This window comes from Suncus etruscus, chromosome 10 (genome assembly GCF_024139225.1).
Source record: "Suncus etruscus isolate mSunEtr1 chromosome 10, mSunEtr1.pri.cur, whole genome shotgun sequence".
NCBI classification, from domain to species: domain Eukaryota; kingdom Metazoa; phylum Chordata; class Mammalia; order Eulipotyphla; family Soricidae; genus Suncus; species Suncus etruscus.
Window position 1 is genome coordinate 88,142,139 of NC_064857.1, and position 17,723 is coordinate 88,159,861.

Sequence of the window (17,723 nt, forward strand, 5' to 3'; positions counted from 1 at the left end):
TATTTGATTTTTTTTTTTTTTTTTTGGTTTTTTCGGCCACACCTGTTTGATGCTCAGGGGTTACTCCTGGCTAAGCACTCAGAAATTGCCCCTGGCTTGTCCCTATGGGATGCCGGTGGATCGAACCGCGATTCTGATCCTTGGCTAGCGCTTGCAAGGCAGACACCTTACCTCTAGCGCAGCCAAGTGCTCTACTGATCAGCCACATTCTCAGCTTGATAATTGCTTTTTTTTTTTTTTGATAATTGCTTTTTTTTGGGAGGGGTCACACCCTGCAGTGCTCAGGGGTTACTCCTAGCTCTATGCTCAGAAATTGCTCCTGGCAGGCTCGGAGGACCATATGGGATGCCGGGATTCGAACCAATGACCTTCTGCATGAAAGGCAAGTGCCTTACCTCCATGCTATCTTTCCGATCCCGATAATTGCTTTTATAGAAGTTCAACATGCATATAGAAGTTTTTTCTTTTGTTTTTTGGGCCACACCTGGCGTTGCTCAGGGGTAACTCCTGGCTGTCTGCTCAGAAATAGCTCCTGGCAGGCACAGGGAACCATATGGGACACTGGGATTCGAACCAACCACCTTTGGTCCTGGATCCGCTGCTTGCAAGGCAAACACCGCTGTGCTATCTCTCCGGGCCCGCATATACATGTTTTATGCAAGATTTATAATGAAAAACTGTACACTTGGGCCCGGAGAGATAGTACAGTGGTGTTTGCCTTGCAAGCAGCCGATCCAGGACCAAAGGTGGTTGGTTCGAATTCCGGTGTCCCATATGGTCCCCAGTACCTGCCAGGAGCTATTTCTGAGCAGATAGCCAGGAGTAACCCCTGAGCAACGCCGGGTGTGACCCAAGAACCAAAAAAAAAGAAAAACTGTACACTTATCCCACTCTGCTTCCCACTACTTAAACAATTTAGGTGTTTCCTCTGGTGTTTATTACTGTTTCTAAATTCAAGTGATTTCTGGAGACTGGAGAGATAGTACAATAGGTAGGGTGTTTGCCTTGTATGTAGCTGACCCAGGTTTTATCTCTAGCATTCTATATGTTCTCCTAAGTACCGGGAGTGTGAATTTCTGAATGCAGAGCCAGCAGTAACCTCTGAGTATCACTGGGTGTGGCTCCAAAATAAAGGAATATCAAGCCATTTCTAAATTCTTTTTGGGGGGAGGGTGACTACATCAGTTGTACTCAGGGATTATTCCTGAGCCTGTTCTCAAAGATCATCCTAGCAGTGCTCAGAGTACCTACCATATGTGGTGTCAGAGATTTGAACCAAGGTCAGCTGTATGTAAGGTAAGCACCTTATTTGCTATTCTACCTCTCTGGCCCTTATCTGTCTTTCCCCACACACACACACACACACCTGATGGTACTCAGGGATTGCTCCTGGCTCTGCCTTCAGAGATCACTCTTAGAGAGGCTTGGAGGACCACATGGGATGCCAGAGATCAGAGCTAGGTTAGTTGCATGCAAGGAAAGTGCCCTTGGAGGCTGGCACATTAGTAAAGTGGGGAGGGCATTTTCCTTGCACTCAACCAACTCAGAACTTATCCAAGTTCGATTCCCGGCATCCCATATGGTTCCCTGGGCCTGTCAAAAGTGATTTTTTTTTTGGTGCACCGTTCCTGAAGATATTGCAATAACAGGTTGATGCATGGAATGAACGGAGCAAGCTCCTATTCCAGTTCATAGTGCCAAAAATCCATTTAATATATTGTCTTCGGATAGACGACGTATCAGATATTAAACTAATAAGAACAAATACTACACTTGATCTTAGCCAAAAGGCCAAGAAGCGATAAGAGTGATTTCTGAGCACAGAGCCAGGAGTAACACCTGAATGCTGTCAGGAGAAAGAAGAAGAAAATAAAGAAAAAGAAGGAAGGAAGAAAGGAAGGAAGGGAGGGAGGAAGGGAGGGAGTGAGGGAAGGGAGGGAGGGAGGAAGGAAGGAAGGGAGGAAGGAAGGAAGGAAGGAAGGAAGGAAGGAAGGAAGGAAGGAAGGAAGGAAGGAAGGAAGGAAGGAAGGAAGGAAGGAAGGAAGGAAAAGACGAAAAAGAAAAGTGCCCTACTAACAGTATTATCTCTCTGGCCCTCTTATCTGGATTTTGGGCATTGGGCATAGGTTTTATTTCTGTCTCTACACTCAGAAATCACTCCTGATAGGGCTGGGGGGGGCATATGAGGTATCTGCATACAAGCAAATGTGTTCTTTTTGTTTTTTGTTTTTGTTTGTTTGTTTGTTTGGGGGTCACACCCTGCAGTGCTCAGGGGTTACTCCTGGTACTACGCTCAGAAATCACTCCTGGCAGGCTCGGGGGACCATATGGGATGCTGAGATTCGAACCACCATCCTTCTGCTTGCAAGGCAAACGCCTTACTGCCATGCTATCTTTCCGGCCCCTCAAATGTCTTATCTGCTGTACTATTTTTCTTGCTTCTCTAATACTAACATTTTATTTGTATGTACAAACTAAATGTCATGACACTTAGTGTACTGTTTTTGCTTCCTTTTTTTGTTTATTTGTTTGTTTGTTTTTGGGATCATACCTGGCAGCGCTCAGGGGTTACTCCTGGCTCTGTGCTTAGAAATCACTCCTGGCGGGGCCCACGAGGTGGCGCTAGCGGTAAGGTGTCTGCCTTGCAAGCGCTAGCCAAGGAAGGACCACGGTTCCATCCCCTGGCATCCAGCTTGGGTCCCCCCCAAGCCAGGGGCAATTTCTGAGCGCTTAGCCAGGAGTAACCCCTGAGCATCAAATGAGTGTGGCCCGAAAAACCAAAAAAAAAAAAAAATCTCTCCTGGCAAGCTCGGGGGACCATATGGGATGCTGGGATTTGAACCACTGTCCTTCTGCATGCAAAGCAAATGCCCTACCTCCATGTAAGGTGAATGCCTTACTTCCATGCTATCTCTCCAGCTCCAGCACCTTCCCTTTTCTATGGCCTGTCTGGCCCCAAATTATTTATTTTTGCATAGATCAATCTGAATTTCAAATGCTGAGACTTAACATCCCCAATATCTACAACAGTCTCCTCAGTATCACCTTATTTCCATGTACTTGCTTCAGTCCTTTTCTCTTTCAAAGATGATCTCTTCAGCATTTATATCCTGAGGGGACTGATTAGTATAGCAGGTAGGACATTAAGCTTGCTTGTGGCTTACCCAGGTTTTTTTTTTGTTTTTTGTTTTTTTTTTTTGGTTTTTGGGTCACACCCGGCAGTGCTCAGGGGTTACTCCTGGCTCCATGCTCAGAAATTGCTCCTGGCAGGCACGGGGGACCATATGGGACGCTGGGATTCGAACCGATGACCTCTTGCATGAAAGGCAAACGCCTTACCTCCATGCTATCTCTCCAGCCCCTTACCCAGGTTTGATTCTCAACATCCTATATGGTTCTCAAGCACCACCAGGAGTCGTCCTTGAGTGCAGAGCCAGGAGTAAGTCCTGAACATCTCTAGGTGTGGCTCCCAAACAAACATTCTATACCCTGGCCCTGGGGAATTGTGCAAGGTCTTTAAGTGTCTGCCTTGCATGTTATGGTCATGGTTTCCATCCCTACTGTTTCATATAAACTAAGTATAGTCCTGGAAGGTTTGGTATTTGAGCCTGGCAATTCTACAGTTGGTGATTTCCAACTGCATGACAGCCATGTATATGAATGCAGCACAGAACAGGAGTGCTGCCTCCAATAAGCCTGGCAACTCAAAAGATGAGCACCTCAGCCAGACATACAACCCCTGGCAAGCATGTTTTGAGGACTGCAACTGCAGGAGTGCAATATTGGGTGAATGCCTCAACCTGGTGTGCAACCTCTGGGAAGTATCACAAATAAGTGCAAAAGTGCCACCACTGTCAGACAGGTGTGTGACTTCACAAAATCAACAATAAACAAAAGGGTAAGGGGGAAGGACATAAAATATCTAAAAAAAATTTTTACTACACCCGAGGCTGCTCAGGGCTTACTTCTGGTTCTGCATTCAAGGATCACCCCAGCAGATCACCCCACCAGGTAGGGTCAAGGGATCAAACTGAAGTTGGCCACATGCAAGCACCCTACTGTTGTACTATCTCTTTGATCCCCTTGGTTAGACTCTTGACTCCTTGGGAAAGTTATTTAACTTGCCTATGCAGAGGATTCTAAACCAATAGAAAAGGAATAGTGACATCTTAAAAGGTTATTGTGAGGCTAAAAGAAAATTACATGTATGGATCAGAAATGTGGCTCTTTGACAGAGTGCATGCTTTCCAGGTATGAAGATCTGGGTTTGATCCCCAGTGAACATAAGCAAATAATATGAGTGAGCACTCATACATTGCAAGTAATGTATTTAGTTAGTATTCAGAGTTGGCTAGGAGTGGTATTAACATTATTAACACACATCATGTCGTTGTCCTACCTACTTCCTATATTAGTTTCATAGGACTCAGCTTACCAAACATTAGAAACTTGCCTGTTATCTAATAATCTTGCTAGCTTTGGCATTTCCCCCCCCCCCACTTTGTTTTTAGTAGTAGTACTGAGCCCTGGGCCTCTCACAATTGCAAGGCATGCATTCCACAATTGAACTATAACCTAAGCCCTAGTCCTGTGGCTCTTGATGGAATAGGCTATGGGAGCAGGGTCCTGAAGGCTTTGCATCTCCTGTTTACTCTTCTGAAATGTTCCCCTGTCCATCCCCCCCCATGACTTGATGAATCCTTCTACTTCTGCTTTGCCTCCCTCAATTTTAGGGTCTAAGATGGAGAAAATAACCAATGGGCTGAAGTGCTTGCTTTGTTTTTGTTTTGTTTTGGGGCCACATTCGGCGTGCTCAGGGGTTCTCCTGGCTCTGTGCTCAGAAATCACTCTTGACTGGCTCAGGGGACCATATGGGATGCCTGGAATTGAGCCCTGGTTGGCCCCGGGTTGGCTGTGTGCAAGGCCCCTGATTGCTTGCTTTTTCGTTTTGTTTTTTCTTTTCATTTATTTAATTTTCTGCAGTATCAAGGTTAGAACTTAGAGCTTCCCATGTAAGCATGTGCTTTGTTGTTGCTAAGACATATTCCTAAAGTCCCTGGTTCTTTGAATTTTGAAACACTTTTTAAACTGTCTACATGAACAGTGCTCACTCATGTCTATCTACACCTCATTCAGATGTTGCCTGGGATTCTGCGGCTACATGTCTCAAAGTTTTATCCTATCGCAAGACAAGTATAAAGTTTCAGCTTCCTAGCTCTGCTTTGATTATTCCATGAGTCTCTTGTATGGATCTACAGACCTGAATATTATGACACAACATTCATGATTCCTTTTTCTTCAAAATTTTGAAATGAAAATTTTTAATCTGAGCACTGAATCAGCAGATGAGTTTTAAACATGGGCTCACTCTGCTGGAAGATAATCTTGCCACAGCACCAATAGAAATCATGGCTGATCAGGATGCTAAGTCCTCAAGAACCTCCATAAACTCTAAGCAAATGAGATCAAAGGTTGATTGGTTAAGCATGTTCAGAAAATTGTAACTCTCCAAAGGGGCTGGACACAGCTCCAGCATTAAGTGGAGCAGTCTGGCCAGGTGATGCACCACTTGAACCAGGGTGGCCCTGGACACACAACCTCCCATGGAGGTTCAGGATACTGAGCTGGGAGCAGAGTTTCAGCCCAGGCAGGATGACCTCCAGGTGGGCATCCTGGAGCCCACACACCCCTAAATCCAGTTCCTACAGGGGGGATGCAAAGTTCTCAGGCAGCTCTCAAAGACTTCTGGAAAGTCTCAGGGAAGTTCCTCCAACAGCTCCTTCAGCTGAGTGAAGTTGGAGCACAGGCATAGATTTATTAAGTCTGATTCTAGCAGCACATTCACTGATAAACAGTTTCCAAGTGGAGTGTCAGGCACCTCAGGACTTTGTTCAGTTGACCTTTGAGGAAAACAATGCAACACAGGGAGAGCTCCTACAGTCTGTGCAGCTTAAGAAACTGAGAGCAGGGGGGCCGGGCGGTGGCGCTGGAGGTAAGGTGCCTGCCTTGCCTGCGCTAGCCTAGGACGGACCGCGGTTCGATCCCCCGGTGTCCCATATGGTCCCCCAAGAAGCCAGGAGCAACTTCTGAGCGCATAGCCAGGAGTAACCCCTGAGCGTCACAGGGTGTGGCCCAAAAAAAAAAAAAAAAAAAAAGAAACTGAGAGCAGAACTGGGTGACGAGCTGCTCCTAATCCTCCACGTTCTGAGGGTTGATGCGCTCAGGACCCAGAACAGTTAGAGTGAGTTTCTGCATACTCCTCATCTGGCCCAGAAGAGGTGAAAACATTGCACACATACTTTTTTTTTTTTTTTTTTTTTGGTTTTTGGGTCACACCCGCAGTGCTCAGGGGTTATTCCTGGCTCCATGCTCAGAAATTGCTCCTGACAGGCACGGGGGACCATATGGGACGCCGGGATTCGAACTGATGACCTCCTGCATGAAAGGCAAATACCTTACCTCCATGCTATCTCTCCAGCCCCTGGATATTGTTTCTACTGTTTGACCAGTTAACAGTGTTGACATTCATTTTATCCATCTCACCATCTATGAGCCACAAATCTAAGACCACTTCCAGGGCAGCCGAAGGGTGCCTCTTGTTTGAATTTTCATCAGTTGATCAATCATCACCTCTGTTGAATTTTGTTTGGTTTGGTTTGGTTTGGTTTGATCACACCCAGCAGCGCTTAGGGGTTACTCCTGGCTCTACCCTCAGAAATCGCTCCTGGCAAGCTGGGGGGACCATATGGGATGCTGGGATTTGAACCACCATCCTTCTGCATGCAAGGCAAACAGCCTTAACTCCATGCTATCTCTCCGGCCCCTCCTCTGTTGAATTTTGAAGAGTCCACACTACAGGCATCTATACCACACCACTGAGTCCAGAATTTCTGAATCCTGTAGTGTAAATCAAACACCTCCAGTTTTTACCTCCTGGGGGTAATCTTTCTTTTATGGCCACACCCGGTGATGCTCAGGGGTTACTCCTGGCTATGCACTCAGAAATCGCTCCTGCCCTCAGGTGTTCATATGGGGATGCCAGGGATCGAACCCAGGTCCCGTTCTGGATCAGCTGCATGCAAGACAAACATCCTACCGCAGCGCCACTGGCCACTGCTCTGGCCCCAGCATCTTTTTGTTTGTTTGTTTTTGTTTTTGTTTTTTGGGCCACACCCAGTGGCGCTCAGGGGTTACTCCTGGCTATCTGCTCAGAAGTAGATCCTGGCACTCATGAGGGACAATACGGGATGCCGGGATTTGAACCAACCACCTTGGGTCCTGGGTCGGCTGCTTGCAAGGTAAACGCCACTGTGCTATATCTCCGGCCCCTCAGAATCTTTTGATAGAGTAAAGTATCAATTCCTTCCAATATATCATGTAGAATATTGTAAGATTCATGAAACATAGTATGTTCTAAGAAGCACCCCATTGGGAGATTTCCATGCATAAATCTCTAGGAAGAGTTGAGGGAAAAATTCTGGGGGCAATGTCTTTCATAGCAGCGATGGTGCTTTCCTTTTCCCTCAGCAAGCTCTGCATTGCCTGGTTCACTGGTTCCCTGGTTCTCTGGGTGGGTCACAGGAGCCAATTCATACTTTGTTCAAAAAGGAACACTGAAGGGTCATGTCTTGGCTTGAACCTCAGAGTGACTAGAATTGCTGAGAAGCTCAAACCTCAAGTCTGTACCTGAAGTGCTTGCTTTGAATGAGGAGCCATAGGTTCAATTGCCTGGAGCTCCAAAGCACTCATTCAGGAGAATACTCCAAGCAGCAACGTATAAGCCACACACCCCCAAATAAACCAAAGCAAAACAGTAATAATGACAACGACCAAGTTAGGGTCTACTGGGCTGGAGATATAAGGATGTGTAAGGCACTTTCCTTATACGCAAAGGAGCCTATTTTGATCTCCCTGTGATCCCTAAGCCCAGCTAGATCTGATAAAGAAAGGGGCAGGAGTACAGTACAGTAGATAGGGTACTTACCTACCTGGCTTCAATCGTTGTATCCCAAATGGTCTCCTGAATCTTCTAGGAGTAAGGCCTGAGCTCTGCTGGCTGTGGCCAGAAAAATAACAAAAACAACCCAGAACCAATTAAACAAAAAAATCTCCCCCAAATTAGCATCTAGTATAACCCTGTCATAATACCATCAGTATGATTTCATAACAGAAAAAAATTTAAAAATTGTCTACAGATTGTCGTGCAGATTATATCAACATCTGTTTTAACTTTTTTGTTTATTTTTGGCTACCTCTGGCAATTCTCAGGAGATCTGGTGTCAGTGTGGTGCCTGTATTTGCCTGCATTTGGTGCCTGGGTTTCCCACATGCAAAGCACATGCTCTGGCCCTTTGAGCAATCTCCCTTGTCCCAACGTCTGTTTCAATGGGTAATTGCTTACTTTGTGATTTCTATTAGATATTTTGAATATCATTCTTGCAGAATCTGTTATTTTCCTTTAAAGTAGTTATAATTCAATTTTCATATCATAAATATGTACCACAAAGAAAATATAGATGTCATATATCTATATATGAAAGGGAAAGCTTTTCCTCTCTACATCTTGTTCTCTATATAGCTAGTATAGCTAGTATAGCTAGTCTGTAGTTGGTGCACAAAACAATACTTGGTGAATTTGCTGAATATGTCAATTCTTACTCAACTCCTAAGGAATTAGACTTTAGATATGGCAAGAATATAAATTCTGGGGCCAAAGAGATAGCACGGAGGTAGAGCATTTGTTTTTTTGGCACACCTAGCAGTGTTCATGGAGTACTCTTGGTTTAGTGCTTGGCAATCATTCCTGGAAGTAGTCAGATAGCTACCAGGATTAGTTCCATATGGGCTCTAGAGATAGAACCTCGCTTGGCCACATGCAAGGCAAGCACCCTACCTACACTATTTCTTTTTTTTTTTTTTTTTTTGGTTTTTGGGTCACACCCGGCAGTGCTCAGGGGTTATTCCTGGCTCCAGGCTCAGAAATTGCTCCTGGCAGGCACAGGGGGGGACCATATGGGGCGCCGGGATTCGAACCGATGACCTCCTGCATGAAAGGCAAACGCCTTACCTCCATGCTATCTCTCCGGCCCCCCTACACTATTTCTTGGCTCTGCACTCAGAAGTCACTCCTGACCATATTGGCCATGTACAAGGCAAACACCTGTACCCGCTGGCCTATTGCTCCGGCTCCCAGCTCCTTTTGTGTGTGTGTGTGTGTGTGTGTGTGTGTGTGTGTGTGTGTGTGGTGTGTACGCCGGGGGATCGAACCGCGGTCCTTCCTTGGCTAGCGCTTGCAAGGCACACACCTTACCTCTAGCGCCACCTCACCGGCTCCTATTTTGGTTCTTGAACCATACCAGGAAGTGTTCAGGATTTACTCCTGGCTCTGGGGTTTGGGGAACCATATGGGATTCGAGTCTGCAGTAGAGGAGAGTAGAGAGAGCAGAGAGGAGAGAGAGATGAGAGAGAGAGGAGTGAGAGAGAGAGAGAAGGAGGGAGGAGATGAGGAGGGAGGAGAGGGAGGGAGAGAGAGAGAGAGAGGGAGGAAGGGGGAGAGAGAGAGAGAGAGAGAGAGAGAGGGGGGGGAGGGAGGGGGGAGAGGGGAGGGAGGGAGGGAGGGGGAGGGAGGGAGGGAGAGAGAGAGAGAGAGGGAGGGGGAGGAGAGAGAGAGAGAGAGAGAGAGGGAGGGAGGGAGGGAGAGGAGGGGGGGGGGAGGAGGGGGGAGGGGGGGAGAGAGAGAGAGGGGGGGGGGGAGGGAGAGAGAGAGAGAGAGAGAGAAAGAGAGAGGCAGGCAGAGAGAGAGAGAACAAGAACTTCTCCAGAGTGGAAAAAGGGATGTTAGTATCACTATTAAATTTACCAAAGGAATAATGAGGTTTGATATTCTTTAACTGAAATGAAATAAGAGTATTAGTAAACAGTGTTTCATTTGATACTTGGCAAACATGATGATCTTACTGACTGAAGTTTATTGCCTTCACATTGGTTCTTCTTTTTCCTGTTTTTTTTTTTTTGGTCCACATATGGTGGTGCTTAATGGTAATGATGCTGGAATTTGAACTTGGAGCTCCTCCTGCATGCTCTACCCTTCTAAGTCATTACCCTAGTCCCACATATCAGCTTTATCTTGGGGGGGATGCTAATTTGAAGTTTCAGTCTTTTTTTACTGGGGTGGAGGGGAGTCTGGCTTGAACCACACCTAGCTGTGCTCAAGGCTTACTACTGGCTCTGTGTGTGCTCAGTGGACCACGTGGGGTGCTGGTGACTGAACAGCAAGAAAGGCATATGCCCTACCCATTGTACTCTCTCTCTAGCATGAAAGTTCCAATCTTAACTTGGTTCTGCTATTGGGCACTGAGGGACAATCACAAATTAAACTTTACAACCAGTTCTTTCCTAAGATGTCTGTAGTGGTACTCAGGGAATGTTCCTGGTGATTAAGGTGATTAGGGGCAGGTTATTCTCAGTACGCAGGAGGCCATATAGTATCAGGAATCAGACCCAGGCTTCCTGCATCTCTTGAACTTCCTTTCCTGTTTTTTTTTTTTACCCTCCCCCTTTTTTGTTATGTTTTTGGGCCATATCTGGCTGTTCTCAGAGTTTGCTCTTGAACTTTGTGCTCAGGCCTTACCTCCTGGCTACTGTGCTCATGGATTACTCCTGAAAGGGCTCAAGACACCATATGGGAGTGCCAGGAGTAGAACCTGGGTCAGTAGCATGCAAGGCAAGCACCCTGCCAACTGTAATATGTTGCTCTGGCAGTTTGAGATCTTCCTTTCCTTCATATTTCCTTTCTATTTTCCAGGATGGATGGATGGGGTGTGTGGCATTATGTAAATAGAATATTAACAGAGCTGAAAATGAGAACAGACTTAGTCAAACATTATGTGCAAACATCTGGTCCTATTGCCTTTTACAAAACAGGTGAGGCTAATTGAGTTAATACTAGGGCATAGATTAAAAAGAGGAAAAGGAGGGGCACAGGGGGCGGAGAGATAGCTACATTGGCCAGGGTGTTAGCCTTGCATGCAGAAGGATGGTGGTTTGGAATCTTGGCATCCCAATATCGATCCCCGTGCCTGCCAGGAACAATTTCTGAACACAGAGCCAGGAGTAACCATTGAGCATGGCTGGTTGTGGCCCTCCCCCCCAAAAAAAAAAACGAGGAAAAGGAGATAATATGCACATTTCCCAATCCTAGTACATTATTCTTTCAATGATTTGTGATTTCTTTTGTGCCCTCCTAAAATACTGAATGGGGGGCTGGAGAGATAGCATGAAGGTAGGGCGTTTGCCTTGCATTGCATAAGGACAGTGGTTCGAATCCAGGCATCCCATATGGTCCTCCAAGCCTACCAGGAGCGATTTCTGAGCGCAGAACCAGGAGTAACCCATGAGCGCTGCTGGGTGTGACCCAAAAACCAAAACCAAAACAAAACAAAACACAAAAAAACCCCCAAGAAAATAACAATACAAAACAAAACAAAAAACCCCCAAAACAAAAACAAAAATAAATACTGCATGGGGCTGAAGAGCGTACAGGTTTTTTTTTTTTTTTTTTTTTTTTTTTTTTGGTTTTTGGGTCACACCCGGCGTTTGCTCAGGGGTGTGACTCCTGGCTGTCTGCTCCAGAATAGCTCCTGGCAGGACACGGATGGGGACCATATGGGACAACCGGGATTCGAACCAACCACCTTTGGTCCTGGGATCAGCTGCTTGCAAGGCAAACACTGCTGTTGCGATCTCTCCGGGCCCGAGCATGTACAAGGTTTAAGGTGGTGGTAGGGCGATAGCCTGTGCAAACATAGTCAATCTGGTTTGATCATCGAACTACCAAGTACACTGGAACCTGAGAGTAAGTAACCCCTAAGGCTCCTAAGGCGGATATCCATCAAATCAAAGCCTCAAAAACCAATAATTCCTAAGGTCAGAGCAAATAGCACAAGCACGGGATGGGGAGATCCATCGCCTTGCAGGATGCAGCTAACCTATGTTCATCCCACCAGCATCCATAAGGTCCCATATGGAGCCCCTGAGGCCCTCCAGGAGAGAGCACAGTTAGGAGTAAGCCCTGAGCACCGCTGGGTGTGGCCCCAAAGCCAAACAAAAAAGCCACTAAAAATTCAAAGGCAAATCATCCTCCCCCAAGCAAATTGAGCCACTGTGATTAGCCAGAGACTGAATCCAAGGCCTCTATTTTTTCCTTTTGGCCACACTCGGTGGCGCTCAGGGGTTACTCCTGGCTCTGCGCTGAGAAATCGCTCCTGGCAGCTCAGGGGGCCATATGGGATGCTTGGGGTTCGAACCCAGGCTCCCTTCCTGGGTCAGCCGCATGCAAGGCAAACGCACTCCCTAACCCGCTGTGCTATCACTCTGCCTCCCACCCCCCAAGGTCTCAAAATTGAAGTTGCAATGGTTTTATTATTGTTGTTTGTTTGGGGGCCACAATCTGGCCGTGCTCAGGGCTTTACTCCTGGCTCTGTACTGAGAGATCAGGCTCACTCTCCTGGGGGAAGGTCGGATGATCATATGAGTGCCAGCAGATTGGACTTGGGTGGCCTCGTGCAAGGAAACATAGTGTCCCTTACCAACCGTCCCCCATCATCGCTTTGGGGCCCACCAGCTGAAGCTGCTTTGGTCCAAGGACTAATTATTTCTTTTGCTTGGGAGGGGGCCACATCTGGCAATCCTTCGGGGTTATTTCTGGCTCTGCGCTCAGGAAGGACTCCTTGACAGTGCTCCAGGAGCACTTTGGCCAGAGGAGAGAACATGCCAGAACAACTCAGACGCCCAAAGGGAGGGCTGACTGCGAAGGCATCCTGAGTGACAGGCCTACATTTGGGCCCCAAAAGTCCTTCAGGAACCAGAGCCAGTCGAATGGTGAAGGCCTATTCATTATTTTGTCTGTTTGTTTTGGGGCCCACACCGGGTGGGACGCTCAGGATGCTAGCTCCAGGCTCTGCGCCCAGAAATCGCCCCCTGGCGTGGGGGACCATCTGGGTGAGGGGCCGGGGATCGAACCGCGGTCCGTCCTCGCTAGCGCTAGCGAGGCAGACGCCTTACGGCTGGCGCCCACCGCTTCAGGGCCCCAAGGCCTCCCCCCGTCCCTTCGAAGCCCGCGGGGATGAGGTCATCGCGGACACGTGACCGAGCGCCCACATCGCCAGGCGCCCGCCGGGCTCCGCGCCGCGCCCGCCACGTGACCGGCGACTTTTTCTCTCAGCCCGAGGCGGCGACGTCCCGCTCGGGAAGCCCCGCCCTACGACGCAGCGTGCTCGGCCCGCCAACTTCCGCCCGCATCCTTCCGGGCCTCGCGGGCCACGTGGTTCCTCTCAGCCAATAGGAGCGTGCCTCTTGCCTTCCGAGGGGCGGGGCGACGGTGGTGTGACGCAGCGGCGGCGTGACGCTGCGCAGAGGGGGCGTGGCCGGCGAGGACGTCGTTCCGGACGAGGGGACGCAACGGAGGCAGGCCCGGAGCCGCTGCCGTCGCCATGACCCGTGAGGCCCGGGGCGCCCCCAGCTTGAGCCCCTTTTGCTTTTCTTCCTTGAGCCTCCAGCCCCGAAGCCCGCCACCGACTGACTGACCGGACGGGCGGACTGGCTGTGGCTCCCGCAGCCGCGCTCTTTGCCTCGGAGTGTCTGCTGGCGGAGGGCTCGCTGCTCCGAGTGCTCCTCAGCCCGGAAACGCGCCTTTCCTGAGGCGCCGCTTCTCGGGGCCTCCGAGGCGCCCCCGGGCCTGGCGGGCAGCGCTCGAGGCCGCCCCGGCGCCCCAGGGCCCCCCCCCCCCCCACGGGCCTGCGCCCGTTCCCCGCGTCCAACACGCCCCGAAGCCGCCCTCAGGCCCTCGAGCGCCAGGACGGACGGACGGACCACACAGACAGACAGAGACAGACAGACACACACACCCCCGTGTCCAGGCCCGGGGAGGCCTGGGGGCTGCGAGGGTTCGAGGCCGCCCGCCCCGCGACTCACGTCGCCTCTGCTCTCTCCCCGCAGGCGGTAACCAGCGCGAGCTCGCCGCCAGAAGACATGAAGAAGCAGAGCGACTCGGTGAAAGGGAAGCGCCGAGATGACGGGCTTTCTGCTGCGGCCCGCAAGCAGAGGTAGCCCGGGCACGGGAGGGACGAGACGGGACGGGACGGGGCGGGAGGGAAGGCTGGTGGACACCTGGGCAGACCGCTCTTGTCGGGGCTGCAGTGAGGGGCCCAGGCCCTGGTTCTCCCGCGTGCGCTTCTTGCCTCCCCGCCTTCCCGATGAACGGTCTTCGCCGAGCCCTCCGCCAGGGACCTCCTCATGTCTCTGGCGCGCTCCTTCCCCCCTCCTGGCTGGCGGGATTTCCGCCCCTTTCCTCCACCAGCCTCCTCCCTGGTGCTACCGGGTGTGGCGTGGTGTTGGGCACCGGACACAGCCTCCCTCCGGCCTCCCGCGTGGCCAGACTTCTGACCCCTTGGGCAGCAGCCAGATAAAGACCGATTGATGGACGGCCCTTGCAACCTCACTCTCTCTGCCTCTTGTTCTCCCGGGGTGGGACGCAGCGCCACTCAGTGCTGAACATTTCATCCCATCCACTTGCATCTTGATCCTTCATCCCACCCCCTCCCCTGCATCTGGTCCCTATTTTGCGCTCTGGTACTTCCAGTGTCCCCATCATCTCTACCCCCCCCCCCCCAGGGACTCGGAGATCATGCAGCAGAAGCAAGAAAAGGCAAACTAGAGAAGAAGGAGGAACCCAAGTAGCTTTTGTGGCTTCGTGTCCAACACTCTTGCCCCTCGCCTGTGTGCCTTGGAGCCCGTCCCACCACGCTCGTGTTCTCTCCTGTAGCGCTCGCAGGTCCCGCAGCACCGGTGACATTCCCCTTGCCTGAGTCTGCAGCGGGTCCCTTTTGTGCTTCCTTCCCCGGGTATGCCTCTCTCTCCTGGGCCACTCCTGGGGGTGAGAGGGTTACCTCTCCCCCAGGTGTTTTTTATTCCTGTGGGGCTCACCCCCAAAGTATTAAAAAGTAGCTTTGTAATTCCTTAGAGCGCCTGGTTTGACTGGGGGTTTGGGGAGATGGGGGTGGGGATGGTAAGTGACTTGCCCCTTTCCCAACCAACCCGGGAGAGAGCTTTAGATTCTAAAAGGTTGTGAATATGTAGACCAAAAACATCACAGAAAAGTCTCTTTATTATTCTATGACCAAACACAGGTTTTCTGGATGTCTGAGGAAGCCCTAGAGGATTTCTCTTCTATTATTTTTATTCCCCTCCCAGACCTTGGCTGTCATTCTAGGGATGGGGTTGAGGGCCTAAGACGGAAAGCTGTAAGACCTACTTTTTGCCCCTCTTGTTCATTCTTCCTCAGTTTGTTCGCCTGCTTGAAAGTTGACTCCCAAGTCCTGCTGCTCCACCGACCTCACCATCGTCAGCGGTAGTGTCATCAGGTGTTCCCATTCGCTTCCGTTATTCCATGTGGAATGAGGGTGGTGGTTGTCTTCCTATTTCCTAAGTCCTTTAGATCAGGATTAAAACCTAGGTAGTTTATTTCTTTCTTCCTTTGTCCTGGTTTGTTCTGGGGTTTCTGGGCTTCTTGTATATCTGTACCCAGGGCTGAATTGCTTGTTTTCCTTTCTGTCTCAAAGGGCATAGCCACATAAGTCTTCAGTTCCTGCCTCAAGTGCCAGGAAAGGTCTGGTGCCACACTGTCCCGCTCAGATCATGGTTCCTGAGCTGTTAATTTGGAATTAGGTTCTTGAGCCAGGGTGAAGACTTAACAGTAGTTTCAGAGCATCAGACTACCCAGGGCATTAGGGACTTAGTATTGACTTAAGGTTAAAAGGAAGTACCTGCCCATTGTTCTTTCAGAATCTGATGGAGTGAACAGTTATCCTGAGTAAGGTTAGGGGTACCATCTCAAAAAGAAAACAAGAACCCCCCCCCCAATCGAAATAGATTTGCTTAAAGTATCTGGAAGTGGATATTTTTTAGTTGGTCAATATTGATACGTGTTGGCTGAAGGTAGACTAAGTGTTATAAGTAGGAGAACAACTTATGAGGAGCATTGGTGTGAGGAGCAGCCCTAAATAGAGCAGTACACAAGGCCCAGCATGATGTAACCTTGAACCCAGAAGGTAGCCCGGGCTACTCGTGTTGAAAGTCTTCTGCAGTTCTGTTCCTTTATAGCTGTAGAAATAAAGATCTCATGATTAGATAACAGGCTGCCCTTTTTAAAAAATATATTTTTAAATTTTGGGCCTCACAAAGCAGTGCTTAGGGCTTACTCCTGGCTCTGTTCTCAGGAACTACTACTGGCTGTGCTTGGGACCATATGGGATGTCGGGTATTGAACTCAGGTTGACCATGATAAGCACCCTCCTCACTGCACTATCTGTCCAGCTTTTGTTTTTCAGACCTGATGTAGCTCAGGTAAGGCATATTGCAGAGCCAGGTGCATCTTCTGAGAACCCTTAGAAATGACTTTGACTTTCTTATTTCATGAAGTGACTAAGTTATTCAGGAGAGTATTCCAACCCACATTCATCCTACTTGAACCAGTTGGTGAAGGGTAACCATGACATAAGTGAGGCAACGGAAGAAGGCAGAGTGGAAATGTCTGAATAGCTGTAGGAAAGATGGTTGGCTTGCACTGGAGGAGTTGGAGAGAGCTCTTGGTCAGCTGGCCCAGCCCTTTGCCCCCAGAGTGAGGAGAGGGCAGTTTGAAGTGTGCTGCCAAAACACCTCTTCCCCTGCTTCTGTTAAAGTGTGTTGAGGACTCTGTACTCTTCAGACTTTCATTCTTACCCAACTGATGCACTTAACACTCACTTTCCACTCTTGGGGCAACCAGAAAAAGGAGTGTGGGTTTCTGTAAAAAGAAAATAGCATGTTTCAGAATGATGGATAGGAATTGAGGCTGTTAATAAGTAAGGTCACATTCTTTAAAAAGTGGAGGCACAACAGGGTTCAAATTTTAGTTCCAGCTTATAAGTGGCTATGGGAACCTTTGGTAAGATGTTTACTTTTCTGCTGCCTCAATTTCTCCATTTGTAAAGTGGAGCAAACTACCTACCTCACAGGGTTGTGGTGAGGACTAAATTAAATTGTATGTGTAACGTACCTAGGACAGTGCCCTAGCACATTGTGGGTACTCAATAAAAGGTAATAGCAGTTAGAATCTGAGCATTTTGGGAGATTGCGAGGAGTGTGTTGTGTGTGTGTGTCTGAGTCTGAGGTGGAGAAGGGGGTTTTGGGGGCACTGAGGTCTCCATCTTTACCTGGAACTCATAGTTGTAAACCTTAATAGGATCCACATGGGTCCAGATATCCCAGACCAGGTAGAGGAAGCTTCATGGCTGAGAAAGAATTTCAAGTGTTCTAGTAAAATAGCGGAGTGTTCTGAGGGCATTTACTGTCAGCTAATCTAATCCTCTGGAAAGTGCTGTGCTCCCGAATTCCTTCCAACTCCCCCAAGACTTAGAAGTATTTTCATGTGAGTACACCAAAATATTTGCACAGTATTTTCAATTCTCAGGTTATTTCCCCCGCCCCCTTCATCTTATGCAGATAGATCATCTGACAGGCTATTCTTAGAAATTGTTTTAGTTCGTGTGGAACTTTTCCTTACTATAGCCTTGTTCTAAAGTTGAGAGAAAAAGTAGTGCCAGACATTCTTTGACCAACCTTCCCTGTCCTAGGCATCCTCCTTTCACCTCCTACACCACCTCTTAAAATTTATGCACCGAGCAAAA

General features: G+C 48.8%; 1 protein-coding gene and 1 non-coding gene across 2 annotated transcripts; one reads left to right on the top strand and one right to left on the bottom strand.

Annotated features, from left to right (window-relative positions):
• Positions 1–1,612: 1,612 nt before the first annotated feature.
• On the bottom strand, positions 1,613–1,803 carry LOC126021340 (U2 spliceosomal RNA). The gene has a single exon (XR_007499885.1). It is a non-coding gene; the product is annotated as a U2 spliceosomal RNA (small nuclear RNA).
• Positions 1,804–13,433: 11,630 nt separating this feature from the next.
• On the top strand, positions 13,434–14,747 carry SERF2 (small EDRK-rich factor 2). The gene is given in 5 exon segments (XM_049782523.1): positions 13,434–13,497; positions 13,996–14,026; positions 14,028–14,102; positions 14,671–14,710; positions 14,713–14,747. Coding segments are annotated over 5 exon segments (177 nt in total). The 5' UTR covers positions 13,434–13,490; the 3' UTR covers positions 14,737–14,747.
• The last annotated feature ends 2,976 nt before the right edge of the window (positions 14,748–17,723 follow it).